Source organism: Mustela erminea, chromosome 8 (assembly GCF_009829155.1).
Source record: "Mustela erminea isolate mMusErm1 chromosome 8, mMusErm1.Pri, whole genome shotgun sequence".
In the NCBI taxonomy this organism is placed as follows: Eukaryota; Metazoa; Chordata; class Mammalia; order Carnivora; family Mustelidae; genus Mustela; species Mustela erminea.
The window spans coordinates 61,550,757-61,572,246 of NC_045621.1; the positions used below are offsets into that span (position 1 = coordinate 61,550,757).

Sequence of the window (21,490 nt, forward strand, 5' to 3'; positions counted from 1 at the left end):
CCACACTATAAGTGAATTTAAATGTGAACTATCAACTTCAACTACTTGGAAAATACTTTCATATAAAATATATTCTATCCTTCTCCCTCACCCTCCATCTCCCTTCTCTCCCTTTCTCTTTTATAACCCCCCTCTTTCTGCCCTTTCCTAGGTTTTATGTGTGTGCATGAGTGTGTGTGTGTTTCTGTAGACGTGTCAAAGGAAGAAGAAAGATGGCGAATGAGAGAGAATGCACAGGCACATGCATATCTTATTGTTAGTTATAGTTTCTCTTGGCATTCTTGGAGTAATTCTTTTTCCAGTCTGAATGCAAAGATTTTTTGATACGAATACCAGTACCAAAAGCCTAAAAGTCACAGCCAGAAAAAAACCCACAGTGTAGATGTCTGGATATATATCACAGCCACGTCAGTATTACAAGACCCAATTTTCATAAAATCTTAATGCAGTATCAGAAATCTTCTCATTGATTTCTATGGAATATTAAACTCAGTACGTTCTTCCCCAACCTCGCCTGCGTTAGCTTGCACTCCCTCTTCTCCCCCAGCTGCCAGTAGCTTGCTCCTCCCTGTCCCTCCAGGTAAATCTTTTGAAGATTCTCTGGTCTTCTGCTCCTTGCCATAGCAAAACCACTGAGAGGAAGCTGCCAGTGGTTCTGCTACCGATGTCAGCAGCATGTCTGCTCCCTAAAGCAAGAAGTAGAGAAGGAGACAGGGTAAGTCTAAATCAACAGTCCTACTTTGCACTTCTGATACCATTAAGTTTGAGCTAACGTAAGCAATTACTTGAAAAACATCAATCCACCACAAGATTGAACTTGCCCACGAATTAAGATACAGAGTTCAAAATGAGTGTATCCACATGGCTCTCCACTGAAATGTATCTCACTGGAGTTGCCTAGGATGTCCTAGAAATATGTATAACTTAGGAAGCAGGTTTAATACCTGAAGAGCTTCTTGACTATACTTTTGTGAGGGACCATGGCAACATTTTCATTCTGTTTTTCATTGGTTTTATAGAATATAAACCTTTCTTTTCTTTATTCAATGGTATCTAAAACTTTTGAATGTGACATTGATCTAGGTTGGTTGTTAGCAATACTTCACATACACATGCATATCAGAGCTGTCTTACATAGTCCTTCCTTTTTTTGGTCCTGCTAACAGTAGAAGGTTTCCTAGGTTGACATAATTCGTTTATTTGGGGTCCTTTCTTCTATGTCTAATCATGGTTTAGTTTCTCACCCCACCACCACCCCATCTCTCTCTCTCTCTCTGAACCAGGCTTGTTGATCCAGCTGACTGGCATCTTTTGTTTTCCTTCTTTTGAACTACAGTCAAGTCTCCATTGTCCCATGTAATGAATAGCCTCCTACTTAATGAAACTGTAGGAGGTGAGCAAAAACAAATTGTTTGCTTTTCAAGTTTTAAATGCAAAAACTGTACAGAAATGTTTTCTGGTCACATCCTTGGGAAGGATAGAGGGAGGGTAAGTTACAAACACCTGAGGAATTGAGGAGAACCAGCAAAATACGCAAACTAGGATGTAAGGGAATCTCAGTGTGGATCATCCACACAGGAATAATGGAGAGATGGCTGTCGTTCTTTCCTGAGTGCTATGTTTTGTTTTAAAATGTAAGATTCTCTCTCTCTCTCTCTCTGTCTCTCATTCTCTCTCTCCGGCATGAATAATGGGATGATTTTATTTTAGAACTAAAACAACTTTGATCCACTTTTTCCTGGTGTCAAGATAAGCAACACTGGCTGAATTTTCCCTTTTGAACTTTTCTCTGGTTTGTTTGTTTTCTACCCAATTCCCATTTGCTTCTCTTTACCTGCTAAATGACAAGTAGCATTAAAAATACTTATCCTGACTATACACAGGCCAAGAGTTATTATTTAATTTCTCTTTTGTTAATTACTATAAATGATATCTTTTTACCTTCAACATAAACATGACATTGTTTTGGAGTCTTAAAAGCATCTGTGCAATAACTGGTTATTGATATTGTATTTTTCCTCTGATTTATACCTCAGCTATTCTTTATTGTTTACAAGATTATGTATTAAGAAAAAGAGAAATGAACTGTGCACCTGAAGAATTGTAGTATCTAAAGAGACAACTGAAGAATCTACCTCTAATGGATTTCTGCTTAAAAATATTCAGGAAATTAATTTACTTTAGGGAAGTGGTGAACTTATAGAATTAGTTAATAGTGAATGTTTATCAGTGAAATAAAAAATCATTAGCTATGGTTGTGTTTATCCATTTCATATGTTATTTTCTCCCCCACAAAGTTTAGCTTCTAGTTAATTATATCAGGTTTGAAGAAATATTCCAGTTGCAACAGTAGTAATAACTGACCAGAGTCAAATATACCATGAATTAAAAAAGAATCTTTTTCCTTTATTTTAGTGCTAAGAAGTGGTGGCCTTATATCTGGCAGAACACATAATCAGGTGTGAAGTAATGATATGGGCAGAAAAGAAGTTCTGCATTGTTTTCCCACTTAAGAATTGATTAAAAGATCATCTTACCAAAGAAGATAGGAATTTCCCACTTCCTAATTTTCTAAAATTCTTTGCCAGTATTTACCAAGGTTCAGTATTTTGAGTATCACCTTAAAGAGCTATGCAAGTCTGTCTTATTTCTCCTGTTATTCATTTGAAATGCCTCTTGAAATCACTGTACTTTTTTCTTAAGTTAGTGTATTATGATGTGAAATCTTATATCATAGGCTTGGTATGATAGTTATACACTTTAATACCTTCAAATAAATCCACAACATGATAATTTATGAATTCTACATACGTTCCACCTAAAATCCTCTTATATTTTATCAGTAGTACATAATTCTCAATTGAAACATTAGTTTCTGCTAACAGTGAGTATCCTAGTTTCTTAACATGCATATTTTCTCTTCTTTTGTGCCCTCTAGTTAAATAAAGAAATTTAAAGAAAAAGAATCCTGTTGAGCTTAATATGCAAGCCTATATTTAAAAAAGCTTAACTGGAAACTTTTTGACTAAGACTGGTGACACTGACCAAACTATTTCATTAAAAGACTCAAAACATATATCTAATTCAAGAAACTAAGATTCAGCACGACTGATACAAATTTTAGGACATCTTCTGAGAAGAGATTCTTTGATATGTATAATATATATATATATATATGCATCTGGCTCTATCTGGAGCATGGATGAGCTTAACCCAAGTCCTCCCCATTAGTTTCAAATATCCTTGAAGATAATTTTTGGACAGTTTAATATTGCAGATAGGATCTGTGAAACTATGTTTAGCCAAAATAGATTTGGAAAATTTACTAGCCTTTCTGTGCCCATGTTTTTATGACAACTAACCCATAATAGGTCTTTTCCTGTTCCACCATCAGATTAACCTATTAATGCCTTTTGACAACTTCAGACTTCTAAAAAATCACTTTCAATTTAAAGCAATGCTGCCTAATAGAAATTAAGCAGTTTTCATAAGTATTCTAACTTATTTTCCCCAGAACTTGAAGAATCCAGACAGAAATGCCCACCCTGCTGGTACAAATTTGCTAACATGTGTTTGATTTGGGACTGCTGTAAACCATGGTTAAGGGTGAAACATCTCGTCAACCTGGTTGTGATGGACCCATTTGTTGATCTGGCCATCACCATCTGCATTGTCTTAAATACACTCTTTATGGCCATGGAGCACTACCCTATGACAGAGCAGTTCAGCAGTGTGCTGTCAGTCGGGAACCTGGTAAGACTCACTGAGGATTCCTCTTCCCCTTGAAAGAGTTCATGACTGCCTTAATGAATTTCATATATCACCTTCAAGTTAAATGTGTATTAATTGGCCAGGTACACCTGGACAGCAAAAGTTTAACATCCTTTTTTTATAACAAAAATATATTGATTGTTACAGTTAAATAATGCAGAAGAGTGAAAGATTTATGTACAATTTGATTTAGAATTAAATTTTACTAGAAAGATGCACATTAATTATAGAGGATATTGGTCTATGTTAACAAGATTGTGATGTGTTTCTCATCAGGTAGTTAGAATAGATTCTTAATGTCATGACCACATTTGTCAAATTATAAAATATACCAAATCAGAAAATTTTGAAACATCATTTATAAACACTGAAGATGGAATCTTTTGGGAGGAAATAATCATATAGAGATTATTTATATGTATATATACATATATACATACATACACACATATATACATATATACATACATACACAAATATATATATATATATTATATATAAATGAAAGAGGCTTAGGTTCTCATGCACCTCCCGACTTGAGAAATGAAATTTACATGAGCTCCCGCTCTCTAGATTCCCATAAATTCAGTCCTAAGGCAGATACTATCTTTGTATTTCACAACTGGGGAAACTGTACCCAGAAGAAATGGACAGAACAATGGGATGTCTGAACACTATATCAGAGGCTCTGAAAGCTGTTTCAGAGAATATCATAAACTGTAGTCAGAAATCATAGAACTATGGGGTAGGAAGTAATAATAACATTACCTAGTATAAATTTTCACCTATATGGGAACCACTTCAATATTATCTCTAAAAAACAAGCAAGGGATGGAAGAAAGCTTAATGAAGGTGGGTGTTAGGAAACAACTCAAATGGGCATAAGCAAAAATAAAGAGAATTTCATTACCTCAAGTAGCTAACACCCATTTGGGCACAGCTCCAGGTTTTAACCTGTACAGATTCTGTTTCTCAAGCAATGTCACTGGAAGTCATTTTCTGACCCTGCTTCTTCCCAGTAGGTTTCCTTTGTCTCTGGCTGGGTATTCTATTGGTGGCAACAGCCCACCAACTTTTATCTTACCAGAATAGTTTCCTGAGCAGAAGGACTGTGCTTCCTAACTAGTTCCTTAACAAAGGTCTAAGAGTTGATGATTATTGGCCTGACTGGAGTTACATAACCATTTCTAAGCCAGTCTCTGGTTCTAGAATTAGAATGCCCTATTTGGCCAAACCAGAAGCATTTCTTATCACTAGAGACAGAGTAAATGAGTAGAATTATAAAGAAAAAATCAAGTCTGCCATTTCTAGATGAAGGGAGAATAGATGCTGGAAAGACAAAAACAACAAATGAACAATTCAAAGTAGGACTTGTCTTACGTGTTAAGGAAGGCAAGATTTGCATTGGAGGTGAATCACGGAATGGTAGAAAATGTATGGACAGGGTATATACATTCTTTTCAAGTATATATACATTCTTTTCAAGTATATATGAAATATTCCCCAAGATAAGCTATATATGAGGTTATAAAACACGCCTCAATAAACTTAAAAAGATTGAAATCATACAAAGTACTTTTCTGACAAAAATGAATGAAATTAGAAATAATAAACTAGGAAAATTTACAAATATGTGGAAATTAAAAAACTTCTCCTAATGACAGTGGGTTAAAGAAGAAATCACAAGAAATCACAAGAGTGACTAGAAATACTTCAAAATGAATGAAAATGAAAAAATCATCAAATTGAAATTTATGAAGTGCAGTTGCCCACAATATTTTAGCTGAAACTTTCATGAAAATAAAAATGACAATATTAATTTTATGGTCTTAATTCATATACTCCTCATAACTTAATAAAACTTAAATATAATAAACAGTTTAAATATTGATTTGAGTACACACCATTTGAGGTTACTGGATCTAAACCAATTTTTAAAATTTATGATTTAATTGTGGTTTATTGGGAGTAAGTTAAATAGCTCAATAATTATTTATGATTTCAAGAGTGTTCACTTGTGTAATAACATTTCTTGTTTAGGTCTTCACTGGGATCTTCACAGCAGAAATGTTTCTCAAGATAATAGCCATGGATCCATATTATTACTTTCAAGAAGGCTGGAATATTTTTGACGGTTTAATTGTGAGCCTTAGTTTAATGGAACTTGGTTTGGCAAACGTGGAAGGATTGTCAGTTCTCCGATCATTTCGGCTGGTAAGTTAATTGAGAGTATCTATAATATTTTTATAATTAATTTAATCAAATTTCTCTCTTACCTAGTAGGAACAAGAATTATACTTTTTTCTATAACTAAAATATTATTTGAGTATATTTAAAAACAAACCAGATTCCTTTACAACCAGCTGGTAATTTGTTCTTCATCATAGCTTTGACAGGTAAATGATGTTTATTCAAACGAACAACCAACAGTTCTGTCTTTAGTAATTGAATGGCAGGGCTAATAGGGAGGGAGAAAAAAGGATTCATATATAAATCCAAATACAATTAAACAACATATTATTCATCTTTCAGTTATGTGAAGTTTGCTTAACTGTGCATAAGACTTGATTGAGACTTAGGATGAGCTCACCTTTCTCTCAGAGGCTGAGAATTATGGATTTTCCCACCTTGCCCCCACAGAAGTCACGATTTGAGAATGGGTAGAGTATGCAAGAGAAGAAAGTAGAGCGCCCCCACACATTTGCCCCTTCTGCCAGGCAGGAAGTCACCAGATGTAGTCCTGAGAAGACTTGCTGTATTACGTTTTGTTAATTTTAGAGAAAGAGTCTTTTATTTGATCTTTATATTCATCAGTTCACGAATCTTTTAAAATTAAAAGACAAAATATCACTTGACACATTTCCATTTAAAGTGCAATATGTTTTATCATGTTACTTTGAGTTGGCTCTTTTTGTGATTTATTTTCAATTAATAGGGGTTGTAGATAGTTTCTAAAGACAGGTTCCTATCAGTAATGTATTAATGGTGATTAGATTCAAGACTTTGCTCTGAAGTCTATTTAGAATTTCCTGTACCACCTTTGAAGATGAAATTTCAATTGAGATCCTTAGAGCTATGGTTTCCTTCCCTAGTTGTCATGGATAGCTGTGAATCTAATTTGAAGCTAAAAGGATGCAGAAAACAGAGAAAAAATTAGAAGTGAGGGTGCCTGGGTGACTCAGTGGGTTAAACCGCTGCCTTGGGCTCAGGTCATGATCTCAGCATCCTGTGATCGAGTCCCGCATCGGGCTCTCTGCTCAGCAGGGAGCCTGCTTCCCTCTCTCTCTTTCTCTGCCTCCCTCTCTGTCTACTTGTGATCTCTGTCAAATAAATAAATAAAATCTTTAAAAAAAATTAGAAGTGATTATATAACAAATAATATGGGCAACTACTTAAAAATGTTTAGTAAATCTTTAGATAATGTGATGCAGTTTGGGAAAATAGGAAACATATTATCATTAGTGTTTTGCTTAGTGTGTAGCTCTTTTGCATTAATTATTCGCTGGGAATAAAGTAAACATTTTGGTACTTATATCCACTCCTTTGGGTAACTTAGATGCCATTAAATAATGCACTACTCTTGGCCTGACATTTACTGAAGCATCAGAAATAAAAATGCTGCTGCAGTTGAACTGTAAATGGTACCTTAGAGGACTCCAGGAGCTCATACAAATGACATGTCAAGTAGTGGTGACAAGCCATTTACATTCTATAATGAATTAATTAAGTCACTGAAGACATAAGAGTTGACAAAATACAGCTTTTTTACTTAAGTCCAAATATTTCTTATTCGAATACAGTAAGTCCCAGTAGTCTCCTCCCCCTTATCCATGGGAATATATTTTAAGACCCCTAGTGGGTGCTTCTAAAACTGTGGATAGTACCGAACCCTGTATATACTGTTTTTTTCCTATACATACACACCTGTGATAAAATTTAATTTATGAATTAGGCACGGTAAGAGATTAACAATAATAAGTAATAATAAAATAGAATAATTACAATAATATACTCTAAATAAAAGTTATCTGAATGTGGTCTCTTTCTCAAAATATCTTATTGTATTATACTCACCCTTCTTCTAGTGGTGACTTGAGATGATAAAATGCGTATGTGTTGAGATGAAGTGATGTACACGCCGTAGGCATTGTGACATAGTGTTAGGCCACTATTAAGAAGGAGGAAGGCGCATCATTTGCTTCCAGACCGCAGTTGACCATGGTTCACAGAAAGTGGAAATGCAAACAAGGACAGGTGGACTATGGAATAATAAATCTCCTTTAAAATAAAAAGTTTGTTGTTGCAGCAAACTTATGATATAGCAAGATTAAAGCAATCTAAAGATTTAAGGAATTTAGTTGCTTTTTTTTCTCTTGCACCTTACATAATTTGTGTTAATTTTATCTGTACTTATGTGTCTCAAGTACACTAAAAAAATGTATCCACTTTGAGATTTTTTTTTCCATTTTATTTTATTTCTTTTCAGTGTTCCAGCATTCACTGTTTATGCACCACACCCAGTGCTCTATGTAATACGTGTCCTCCTTAATACCCAAGTAATGACAGCCTCTACTTCTGTGAAACAGTCTCTGCCAATTAATCATCATTAATCTTAGCTATGTCAGGTCCCTATGGAAAACAAAACAAAAAAATCTTACATATGTAAGATTTTACTTATGTAAAATCTTACTTATGTAAGATTCTGGAAGTTTTGGTGTATCTTATCATTAAAATGCCAATAAAAACTGTATAATATATTTGTATTACTTATAAAATAGACTATTTTAGAATGAAAAATACCCATGGTATTAAATAACTGATACATTTGCTAGGTAAAATTTGACATGCAAATAAGCCATCACCCTATAATTGAGACAATTATGCCATAGATTTTCCTTGTAAATAAATTTATAGATCCTTTAGAAGGCAGGGCAGTAATAGCCTTCTCACTTTTGTTTCCAGCTCCGAGTGTTCAAATTGGCAAAATCCTGGCCCACCCTGAATATGCTGATAAAGATCATCGGCAACTCAGTGGGGGCTCTGGGTAACCTCACTTTGGTGTTGGCCATCATCGTCTTCATTTTTGCCGTGGTCGGCATGCAGCTGTTTGGTAAGAGCTACAAAGAATGTGTCTGCAAGATCTCCAATGATTGTGAACTTCCACGCTGGCACATGCATGACTTCTTCCACTCCTTCCTGATTGTGTTCCGTGTGCTGTGTGGAGAGTGGATAGAAACCATGTGGGACTGTATGGAGGTCGCTGGCCAAACCATGTGCCTTACTGTCTTCATGATGGTCATGGTGATTGGAAACCTGGTGGTATGTAGTAAAAATATTTTCCTTATTTTTAGTAAAAGAAATGTAATCATTAAAAAGTATGTTCAACTGAGGAATGTTTTATGTTTTTGGCTTTTTAAAAACAATGCTCAATTATTCATTATTGCAGGAGCCAGGTAAAGTTTGGACTATTGAGACCTACATTAACTTTTTAAAAAATATTTGTTCATTGTTTATTTTTATTTTTTCCAGTTGTACATGATTGACATATATACCATATAGCATAACTGTTAAAATACCATTTGAACCAGAGTTCATACTTATACTTCTTACTATTCCATGGAGAGAGCCATTTCCAGCTTTTATCTTTTAGTTCTTGTATTAAAGCATGGATGTGGTACTAAGAATAATCACTCACTTTTTTAAAGTATCAGCAATTGTATCACTTAAAGATGTTTTCATATTTTGGTGTCCTTCAAATTGGAGTTCAAAAAAATTAATGATCACCTCAAATGCATTAAAAGGGCATGCATTATTTGGTGCCTAGAAACTACAGTATCAGCAAATAACACTGACTCAAGAATCACATATTATGATGTCTGTGTCAAATGAACCATTCCCAGTACATCTTTACAGAGTCCTGGAGGCATGGAAAAGGTGATAAGAAGATAGATATACACCATGATATGACTTATACTCAAACAGGAGTAAAGATGGAAATATCTAATACATGTCAAAAATATAAAAACAAAGTGCTGTATGTCAAGTTCACAAAGTGGAGACATTGCTTTAGACAGGCTTTGTCAAGGGGGTTGAACCCAAATTATCTTTAATTAAGGTGTAAGATTTAGCTTGGCAGAAAGAAAAGTAGACTGTCACAGACCAAGCAGTAGTAGACCCAGGGGGATGGGGAAGAGAGGACAGTAGACTCAGTGATGGGGATCAGATTCTTGTACTTCACATATGAATTATTCTGGGTTGCTTGATTAAGTGCCAATCTAGTGAACTAGAGCAAAGATTGACATAACCATATTTTTTAAGTGCATAATTTATACATTTAATTTCATTTCACATAAAAGTAATCTCCAGTTCCCTCAAAGGAAGAAAAAAGGGAGAGGAAAAAAGGCAAGAGGTTATCATTTATTTCTATTCATTTGCATATTTCCACCTTCTCAATATTAGCTTAGATAATGCAGATCTCTTCTTGAAGTAACAAGAAACATGAGCATTGTGCAATCCAGAAACAACAAATATTTATTATCTCTAGTTTCTGTGGGTCATAAATTTGGGAGTAGCTTAGCTGGGTGGTTCCAGCTCGGGGTCTGTCATAAGGTTATTGTCAAGATGTTGGCTAAAGCCCCTGGAAGATCAGCTTCCAAAAAGCATCCCTCTCATAGCTTTTGACAGGAAGTCCCAGTTACCTGCTGGTTGGCACAAGGCCTCAGTTAGTCTCCATGTGGACCTCTCCATAGGACTGTTGACTGTCTCCAGGACATGCAGCTGGCTTCTCCCAGAGCAGATGACATGCAAGAGAAGGCAAGGATAAGACTGGTGTTCTAATCTTGAGGTCCTACACTGTCCCTTCTGCCACATTGGATTCATCAGTGCTAGTCACTAAGAAAAACTCACACTGAAGAAGGAGTTAGGCTTTAACTTCTGAATGGAGGAGTAACAAATAATTTGTAGATGTATTTTATAGTCACCACAATCCCTAATGCAATTTTTTTTTCCAGAGAAGTACAGGATTGCATAGAACAGGAAGAGAGAGTCCTGGGCTTACATAGAATAGAAACAAAAAGTCATAGGCTTATATTATAGATTTGGTTTGATTTCATATATGCATTTGGCATATATTGGAAGAAAAGAAGAAAAGGCAAAGAACAGAATCCTTTATGACAATAATGAATGAACAGATCAAACTGCAGCAGGGAATCCGTAGTAGGAGTAGTAGAAAGTTAACTGTAGGGTTAGACTATGTAGAGTTTAATTTATGAAAAGACCGTTTATACATAATAAAATTGGATTTTTTTGTAGGCAGTTTGGAGCTACAGATAGCTTTTTATTAGAAAGCTAACAACGAGCAATTGGAAAATGGACACTGGATTTAAAGAGAAAGAAATTCAACATATCCCATATAATCTATTAATTTACAGAAATAAGACAAACCTGACATGTAATTGTATAGAAGATTCAGACTGAAAGGAGAATTTCAGAAGCATCTATACCTATGGACTGCATTTAATATGAATTTGGATTACTGTAGGGGTATCTGTGTGGCTCAGTCTGTTAAGTGTCTGCCCTCAGCTGAGGTCATGATCCCAGGCCCCACGCCAGGCTCCCTGCTTAGTGGGGAGTCAGCTACTCCCTCTCTTTCTGCCTATACCCCTTCTCATGTGTACTCTCTCTCTCTCAAATAGATAGATAGATAGACAGATAGATAGATAGATAAAATCTTTTTTAAAAATTTGGATTGCTATAAATGATTGAAGAGAAATATCTGTAAAATAATCATTCCCATCTACATGCATACATTGAAACTCTGTATTTTAAGGAGAAAATTAAAGGCTCTCCTTTCTTCTTTGACTATCAGCTAAAAACGTTCCCCCTTTCATGCGATCCTGGATATATTTCAGAGTAGCTAAAGTATTGATAATATGTCATTTTTACCACCAGTAAGGAAATGTGTTCATATTACATTTGATTAAACAAGATGGAATGAACTTCATGCAATCAAATTACATTTGATTAAACAAGATGGAATGAATTTCATACAACTCCTATAATTTTTCTCTTTCATACTCACTGAAGAAAGGAAGGTCCCCCAAAGGCAAGCTGACATAACCCCTTTGAACTCACGTAAACTTCTTATGGTGCTCCACCCCAAGCAGTGCCAGTGATCACTGCCATGACGGGTCCACAGACAGGACAGAGGCGGGGCCAAAGACTGGCGGACACTCATCCTAACAAGAAAGGGCAGCAGCCATACAGCTAGATCAGTAAATAACACAGTCACAAATAGAGTACTCGCCTCTGTGCTTTGAAGAGGAAATAGAAGTTGGATCTCACTCTGGCAGGGTCGATGGATACATATCAAGAAAAGTTTCTTAATAGACAAAGATGGTTCATTAATAAACCTTCAGAAATCAAATCTAGAAAATAATGCCACCAAAATTCATTTTCATAATGGATAAACACCAAAACGTAGCATTTAACTTTTTTCTTTCATCTATTTTTCATCCAAATAACAAATTCAAAGGCAAATAACAATAAAGTATAATTTTATTGGTGAAGGAGTAGGCCTTCATATGAATACCTGCAACCATGGTATTCAATGTCAAAATAGACTTACAGATTATGTGAATTCCATAGTGGATCTTACACACTTTTACATTTCCTATTACCATTGGTAGACTAACTTGTAACTGGTTAAACAAAGGAGCTATAGGCCTTATTAGCTTATTGGAAAGACAAGAATGTTGCAAGAATGCAGCATTCTTTTCATTGGAGTATTACTTAAAGTTTTTTCTAGGATTCTTCTCTATTTATTTTTACATTTTGTCTTTGGCTTACTTTGCTACTATATCCTTCTGTTATTTTATATGCTTCAATAATCACAAACTCATAAAATTATCAATCAAATCCTGAAGAAAATTATACAGCTTGATCTTGTACCCATATGAGTACCTGATTCATTAGTAAATTACATCTTTTGAGTACATATGAAGTGGGTTTATAGTCACTAATCTTTCCACTCACTCCTACCAGTGGGGCCTATTTTTGAAGACTCAAGTTACAGACTAATTAGTGATTTTTGTCCATGGCAATATCTTGATTCCACAATCTTTTAAATCAATATTAACATGATGATTATTGTATAAAAAACATTTTTATAGTATGCCCAGCTATTGTATAGATCTAGTGGCCATGATTTTCTGAACCAAAAACTGTGACTTTTGATCTAGCAATAGGTATATTTTTTTCTAATTTGGTAAGTTATCTAGTGCAAAAATTGGTACAAATACATGAAAACAAAATCATGTTTAAATGTATTAGAATTATCACTTTAGGAATAAAGTTATGATAAATTATCAGTGTCCTGGAAAATCCAGTTTACATGGGAAAATACTTAGCATCCCAAATAAAACTTTTTTTTCTTTGTTCACTGTTACAGTTAACTAGATAACTAAGATTTCTCTTTTGGAACTGAACTTAATTTAGAAGTTTCACATAGTAGTGGTTTCGGTAATTTTGTAATGACTAAAAAGGTAATACTCTTAATAGTATCACTTGATATTGGACAGGTATTTATTTCATTCACCTTTTTTTCAGGATAGTTTATCACAAACTAAAAGGAATACCTATTAGTAAAAAACGTGGTATAAGAGCAATTTTGGAAAACTTATACTTAAGAGCAACTGAAACAATACCATGTTTTCATCACCTATTTTCCTATCATGCTTAGGTTCTGAACCTCTTCCTGGCCTTGCTCTTGAGTTCGTTCAGTTCTGACAACCTTGCTGCCACTGATGATGATAATGAAATGAACAATCTTCAGATTGCTGTGGGAAGGATGCAGAAAGGAATTGATTATGTTAAAAGAAAACTACGTGAATTTATTCAGAAAGCCTTTGTAAGAAAGCAGAAAGCCCTAGATGAAATTAAACCACTCGAAGATCTAAATAACAAAAAAGACAGCTGTATTTCCAACCATACCACTATAGAAATAGGCAAAGATCTCAATTATCTCAAAGATGGAAATGGAACAACCAGTGGCATAGGCAGCAGTGTGGAAAAATATGTTGTGGATGAAAGTGATTACATGTCCTTCATAAACAATCCCAGCCTCACTGTGACTGTACCAATTGCTGTCGGAGAATCTGACTTTGAAAATTTAAATACTGAAGAATTTAGCAGCGAGTCAGATATGGAGGAAAGCAAAGAGGTAGGAATTTTTAAATAAGATATTTTGATGTAATGTATGCTTTAAACTAGGAGTCCACTTTAAAGTTATGTTTTATCTCTATAAGAAAATAGGATATTGATACACTTTCTGTGGCAAAATTGGTGATAGATAAATTGACAACAGATTAAAATAAAGCCAGACAAATGATATTCTGACTCATTTTTTAAAATATTTGCCATCTTGGATTATTGATAATATTAATATTCAGATTAATGTGAATTGCTCTAATTATTTGAAAATCATTTGAGATTTGTAAAAATGTTTCAGTTTGTTCACTTTCTTGTAATTCTCCCACAATGGTAGGTTTCGTATGTACTAGATAAATACTTGGTGAGAAGGCAGTTCCAAGTCTCACTTGGCTTTTATGAAATACTTCCTAAAATGTGATCTTATATAGTTTACACAGGAATTTTTATTCACAGAAAATGATTGGGATCTTGGCTTGATATTTACATATAGTTTCATGTTTCCGAAGTAAGTAATTTTTTTTTAAGGAAATGAAGGTAGTAATGAATCGTGCTGAAAATGTTTAACTCTGCTGAGCCTAGTGCATGCTGTCTCCACACACAAGAAGTCACGGTATGTTAGAGAACATAAAATTCTGAGTTTATCAACTACAGTACCAGTCTTGGCAGTTTAAAGCATTCTTTGATTTACTAGAAAAGTATGAGTACCAGAGTATGCTTTTAGTTTGTCTCTAGGTTAATAAGCACAGAGCTGGGGATAAAGAGAAGAAAGATTTTAAACCCTTAATGTTTAATTGTTTAACTTTACAAAAATGAAAACAGAATTCCCAGTGATTAAAGCTTGCATAAGCAAATAAAAATAAAAGCCAAAAACAAAGATTCATCTTTTCTTATCATTTGAGTTGATTGACAGGAAGAGAAAGTCCTCCAATACTATTTTCATTCTAAGAAAGATAGATGACTGGGGAGCTTGAAACAATGAAGGATAAAATTTAAGTAGTGTAACAGACACAAAAATTGGACATTAGTTAATAAAATTATGAACTAAAATATATTTCTATGAAGGAAACCTTAGCTGTTTGTCAGTATTCCCATGTTAATAACCTAAAATTACTGATGAATATGCTATTTTTCATTCTTTCTTGTTTTAAGGTAAGTATTGCTAATTCTGTGATTAAGTAGATGTTAAATGTGAAATCCAGAGAAAGTTTATTTATTTTCTAAGGTTTTACTTATTTATTTGAAAGAGAGTGAGTGAGAGAGAACATGAGCAGGGGGAGAGGGAGAAGCAGACTCCCTGCTGAGCAGAGAGCCTGCCCACATGGGACCCTATCCCAGGACCCTGCACTCATGACCTGAGCCAAAGGCAGTTGCTTAACCAACTGAGCCACTCAGGCGCCCCAGAGAAAGTTTAAATAGAGGTACTAAAATTAACAGGTAAGTAACAAGGCCATAGTTACTAGTTTCACAAAATAAATGATGTGATTCCAGGGGAAAATGATAAAATGTTATAGCCTGAGGCAATGAATTGCTGTAACTAGTTGAACTCAAATCTTTACTAATAAGGCCATTATTTTTAAATTTAATAATATCTTAATATATGGTTAAGCAGAATTTTGGATAAGCATAGTTTGTTGGGCTCTGCTGAAGGAGAGGATGGGTCCTAATTGTTCCTACTGTATATTACGAGAAATTGAAGCCAGCCTTTAGAAAAGAGAATTGGGTCATTAAATTTTATTATATATTCCCCTCCTCATTATCTTGATATTATACCAAATAGTAAATATTTCCTTTACCAAAAGCAAAGTCAATTTTCTTTCAATTTTTCTATTGTTGTATGTTTAATTAATTTAATTTAATTTTAGAGTATTTCATATAAACTAAGAATAAATTATGAAGAATCAATGTTAAAGCCCTCAGTTAGTTTAAACTTTTGACTTAGTTTGAGTATCTTTCGAGGTGTAGTTAACTTGACATCCAGTCTTTTTAATTTTTAGAAACTTTAAAGCCTTAGGCTTCTCCAAAATTGCGTATATATTTACCTCACCTCAAACCATTATGTTTTGAATGTCCAGTCAGGTGGGGCTTATAGTAGGAAAGTCCAGACTCTCTCTTTCTGTTATCATTAAGTTTTTTAATTGTTTTCTGTTTCAGTTAAGTACGACAAAACAATATATGTGAAGTCGTTACTTTGGAATTGGAGGCAGAGAACTGAGCTGCCTGTTGGAAATAGAATTATTTTATTGCTTTGGCTGTGGAGTCCTTTCGATTCATTCCCACCATAGAGATTGTTACCTGGTTGTTAAAATTTATTATTTGCAGAAATTTTCAAGTATGTCTTTATATCAAACTTCCTAATATAAACTCATAAACCAATAAGAGATTAGGGCACTAGTCTAGAAAGAGAAATGTGCAAGTTTTAATCATATTGTATCTTACCTAGTAGCTCTATACTAGAAAACAAAAGAGATTTGAGAGAATTATCCAAGAATTCCAAATATTCCTACCTGAAATATCTGTTTATAGTGTTCTGTCTTCTAGTTATTTTTGTCTGTTCATTTTTTTAACTGGTGGGATGGGGTTGTGCTGTAAAATATCACATGTAGAATAGTAAGAAATGGTATAAAACTTATTTATATTCTTTTCTAAATTTTTTTTAATTAAAGGAGAAAATAGGGCACTTAAAACATTTCAGAATGCCTAAAATTTCCTTTTTATAGAACAGACTAACCAGGTGGACTTGGAGGTTGTTTGGGTGTTTGAACTAAATCCTCTATGTCTTTGACAAAGTTGTGTGATTCTTTGATACTTTCTGTAAGTTCCTAGAATTTATCATGTTGCACTCATGTATGCTTTAACTCAACATTATTTGACTATATTTAATGAAATTCCTTTCATAGTTTGTGATTTTGAATGATTGATTTCTTTTTTAGAGTTTTAATGTTGAAGCCATGCTTAAATGATTTTTTTCAAAGTGAAATTTACTAGTACAATATGGTAACCTTCACTGCTTACCGTTCTTACTTCTCACAGGGGTAAAATCAAGCTGGAGCCATCAAGAGTGCAGCTCTGGTGTTTTTTAACCAGCCAGAGGCTCGGGCCACCACTTTTACCCAGGTTACCCAAGCAAGTGGTACATATATAAATATAATCAGTTTCTAAATGAATTTTGACTGGCCTGCATGTTACTCAGCTACATTCCTTGCCCATCCATTGGCAGTAAAATAAAAATATGCACAGCCGCTCTTATGCTGAGTCATATAAAGCATGGTCAGGCAAGTCTGGCAACCCTAACTTTTTAAAACAATGATTCAGTTGCTAATCTTCTTACATAGATTTTTACTAGAAATTATATTCACTGAAAAATAAAAGTGCATGCCATTATGGATTATTTAATTTCCATTTAATGCTATAGAGATTTGAACATGCTAAGGGCTTAGAGGAGAAATGTAGGTGCTCTTTAAAAACTTGCAGAAAAGCTTTCTCTGCCCTGTTTTTTTGTTTTGTTTTGTTTTTCTTTTTCTTTTTTAATATAGCCCCAATGGGTGTACTTTGTTGGTAATTTTTGTTCAGTGTCATATTAAGTTTTTCTGAAGGGCAATATGCAAACCAAAGCAATTCCTTATTCATGTGCAAACTGCCTAAAGGGTATTTTAATGTAGTAATAATGTAAATGAATTGGAAAGTTTACATTTTGGCTGCTAGCAGCATGGGTATAATTTTTGTCAGCTTCATTACAGAGAAAATGGCATTGCTTTTTTCAGCAATTGACCAAAAGTATTTTACATTTAGAATATGGTTCCCTTGGAAATTCTGTTGATATTTACCCCTAAAACTCCTAAGACTGAAAGAAAAGGGGGAAAAATGCTTTTTGTACACCAAAAAAATAAGATTTTGGTCTTTTAGGTAGTATGTTCATTCTGAAAATAGATCTGGAATCCACCTTCTTTTCTCAGTTGTTCCTCTGTCCTTTGTGGTTTTGTTTTTCCTCGTTTGATCCAGACCTGCTGGGAAATTTCTCCCAAAGAACGTTATGTAAATATATCGTGCCTTACAGACTCCTATATAGACAGAGAATCCTTGTGTGCTCCTTTAGTGTTTTTAAATGAAAGGACCTCCCTTGTCACGACCATGGCAATGAGGGTCACACAGTTTGGAGTCCATTTGCTGGACCTTTGCCTTTCCTAATGTTGAAATCATAGTTTTGTACTCAAATATGTTAACCAAATTACTCAATGCGATTTAATTATTTTCTTAAGAAATGTTAATTAAAACAGGAGAAACTGAGTTTAGGGCATTCAAGAAATCTTTGAACTACTTTTAGAATAATTCTGAAAGCCAAAAACTGTTCTAAAGTTAAAAGCTTATTTTAAAAATAGATATGGCTTATTGTAAGCCCAGACTAATTATGACAAAAGGTCTAGAGACAGACATATGAAGAATATATTCTTTGAATATCTGAATATATGATTATTTGGGTATATGTTATGTTTGAGGAATCACCAGTATATCCAAAGGAGAGTTCCAGGATAAAGCTAGTAAAAAAAAAAAAAAAAAAAAAAGGAAATGTTAATTAAATACTTTTCTCTTAGGTGCAGTTTCCTCTTCTACCATTAAAAACTATAGAACAACCCTAATATAAGCATATTTGGCTCTCTGGAAAGGAGCAATGATTATGTCATTTTCATAGTATTCTTTTATACTTTGGGGCAAAATATTCAGTCTCTGGCACTCTAAGACTTTTGAATGATGATGCCTTGTATATTGGAAGAATGACATCAAATGAGACCTAAGATATATAATTATTCACAATGAAACACAGATATACATATACAGAGGGACTAGAGAGAAGTTTTTTTTCCTAGAATGTATTAATTCTTCAGAAAAGTGTGGGTTTTGACTCCTTAAGATAATAGCTTTTTTCCCCCAGTATCTTGGAAAAAGGGAAGGTTCATTTCCTTATTTTCTGAGTATCCCATATTCCAAGTTCTTGTATACACAGGTATACCAAGAAAGTGATTATCAGATGTATTATCTACCAGTTTATTTAGGAGATTTAGTTGGGAGTACATATTATGAAACACAAACTGAGCCCAAACTGGTTTAAATTGACCTCATTTATTCTTAACTCTTACATTATTACAGTTTTCGATTTCCTTGAATATGTCTCTTAACCTCCCTCAGGAAACATTGTCTGTATATAAAAGTGTATACTAAATTCCAACACAAGTGGTAGAGGAGGGAAAAAGATGTGAGTTATTTTTTTTTTTTTTTTAATATTTTTTTTTTTTTTTTTTTTGTTATAGAGAGAGAGAGAGATACAGAGCGCAAGCACAGGCAGACAGAGTGGCAGGCTAGAGGCAGAGGGAGAAGCAGGCTCCCTGCCGAGCAAGGAGCCCGATGTGGGACTCGATCCCAGGACGCTGGGATCATGACCTGAGCAGAAGGCAGCCGCTTAACCAACTGAGCCACCCAGGCGTCCCGAGCGAATGTTTTTTTAAGAAGGATTCAATAAGAACCCATTATGCTTTTATCCTGGGAAATGTTTGGTACTCAAGGGACAGTTTTCCAGTATCATAGTGATTAAGGAAGAAAAAGACTCTTAATATCCTTCATGTAGGAACAAAATGAACTAAACTTGTGTCTTTGGGGCACTATCTATCTGCTGAGGGGTAGACCAATGTGATATAAGGGCTACTTTTGCTGGACCAAGAAGGATACTTCAAATACAATGTATGGTTTGAAAATTGTGTAATGTATCCATTATAAAGACAGAAGTTGTTTCTAGGTAATGTAGTATAATGATAATGATACTTTTTGTCACATATTTGGTTTTGCCATCTTCCTTATCAAGACCTTAACACCAACAATCCCTTTCTGGTATTAATGTGCCACTCTGCCCTTAGTTTATCCCAAAGCAAGCGAGATTATAACTTTCATTGTTCTAGTGTTAAGATTTTTCATGGAAAATAACCCAGAGCTCCTCAAATATAAATCTGAAATAGGATCCATGTGGAACAAAGGACTGCCATTCTTGTGGGTCAAACTCTTTGGATACGAACTATTTGATTTATTTTATATTTGAAGTTTTCATTCTTTAAACCCAATTCCCTTATTGAATCAGAGTAAAATATACCTCTTTTCTAAATTATAATATTATGTACAATCTTATAAATAATTATATTTCCTTAAAAATGTATTACAATTTTTAATGAGAAACAGATGTGCCTATGAAAAAAATGGCAAGTTATGTTTTCTCTCATTTTTTCTGCTGCGATTGTTTTAAAAAATACTTTTACTTTCTGAAAGAAAGACTACAGTTTGGCATGCTGATGTTTAATCATAATATATGAATAATAGGAAAATTAAAAGAGATAGAATGTTTAAAAATACAAAATGAAATATGTGCCTTAATATTTATTTATTAGATCATTTAGCAAAATACAATTCTGTCTGGCTTAACTCCTTTAATAATTCCATAGATTTCCAATAGGTAGAGCCCTGTAGTATGAGATTTTCATTAAAACAAATGTTCAAGTAATATTTCCACCTGAAAGTAAATCATTGCCAATGTTATTCATAGCAAGTAGCAATTGGCTATTCCTGTTTGATCTTTTTACTATCCTGATATTAGAATACATCATATTTTATTAAAATTTGAGTAGGCAAGAGCACTCTAACAATATCATGTAGTTCATTTATTTCCTAATAAATAAGCACAAAAAATAAAAAGGGAACCTAAACATCTAACTTTTACCAAAGGGAAATATAAAACTTGCCAAATGTAGAACTTAAAAGTATAAAACTGATTCTATTTCTAGGCAATTTATATTTTGGTCTCTTACTCATGTGGCATTTTACAGTGGATGTTGCCTAGTTTGCAGCATTCGCAAGCAACCTTTATTTGAAAATTTTTCAAGTACCTGAGTTCTAAAAGTTCTGTATAATGATGTATATTTGACAGTTCTATTTGGCGAATTTGTACCATAGTTAGGATTTATTATAATTACGACCATATCTGAATCTGGAGTTTTATAGTCTTAATTTGATTCCTTTGATTTTTATGGATTCTTGACACATTTTAACTTTTAGTCAACATATTTTATATTTGCCTCTTATGTGATTTTAAGAAAGTCACTGGATTGATGTTATCAAGATTTTATAAATCAGTTTCTTGCCTACCTCTCAGTATTATTGTTCAAACTTTTTGTTCATTTAATATTCTGATGAATATTTAGTTCTATTCTACATTAATACATATAAGAATATGAATATAAATTGAACTAATACTAAGTTCATTGTTACAAAACATGGGAATCCATAATATCACGAGCACTATCTTGAACCTACAACATTTGACCACACATCACATCTACTAAGTATTTTATACTGATAGAGATTGGTTTTACTTGAATCATGAGAAATTTTTCTAGGAAATTCTGGTAAAATAGAAGATCTAGAGTCCAGCTACTGACTCATTATAACTTATGACAGGATATTTAAAGCCACATTT

At 33.9% G+C, this 21,490-nt stretch overlaps 1 protein-coding gene across 5 annotated transcripts in view; it reads left to right on the plus strand.

The window, feature by feature from the left end:
* The window catches only part of LOC116597710 (sodium channel protein type 2 subunit alpha), a 134,720-nt gene that overhangs the window by 83,899 nt on the left and 29,331 nt on the right, over nucleotides 1–21,490 (plus strand). For all 5 annotated transcript variants that reach the window (XM_032355807.1, XM_032355806.1, XM_032355809.1 and 2 more), the window contains 4 exons: nucleotides 3,515–3,753; nucleotides 5,812–5,985; nucleotides 8,734–9,090; nucleotides 13,511–13,990. In XM_032355807.1, coding sequence (XP_032211698.1) covers nucleotides 3,515–3,753; nucleotides 5,812–5,985; nucleotides 8,734–9,090; nucleotides 13,511–13,990 — 1,250 coding nt within the window. The remainder of the gene's footprint in view (nucleotides 1–3,514; nucleotides 3,754–5,811; nucleotides 5,986–8,733; nucleotides 9,091–13,510; nucleotides 13,991–21,490) is intronic.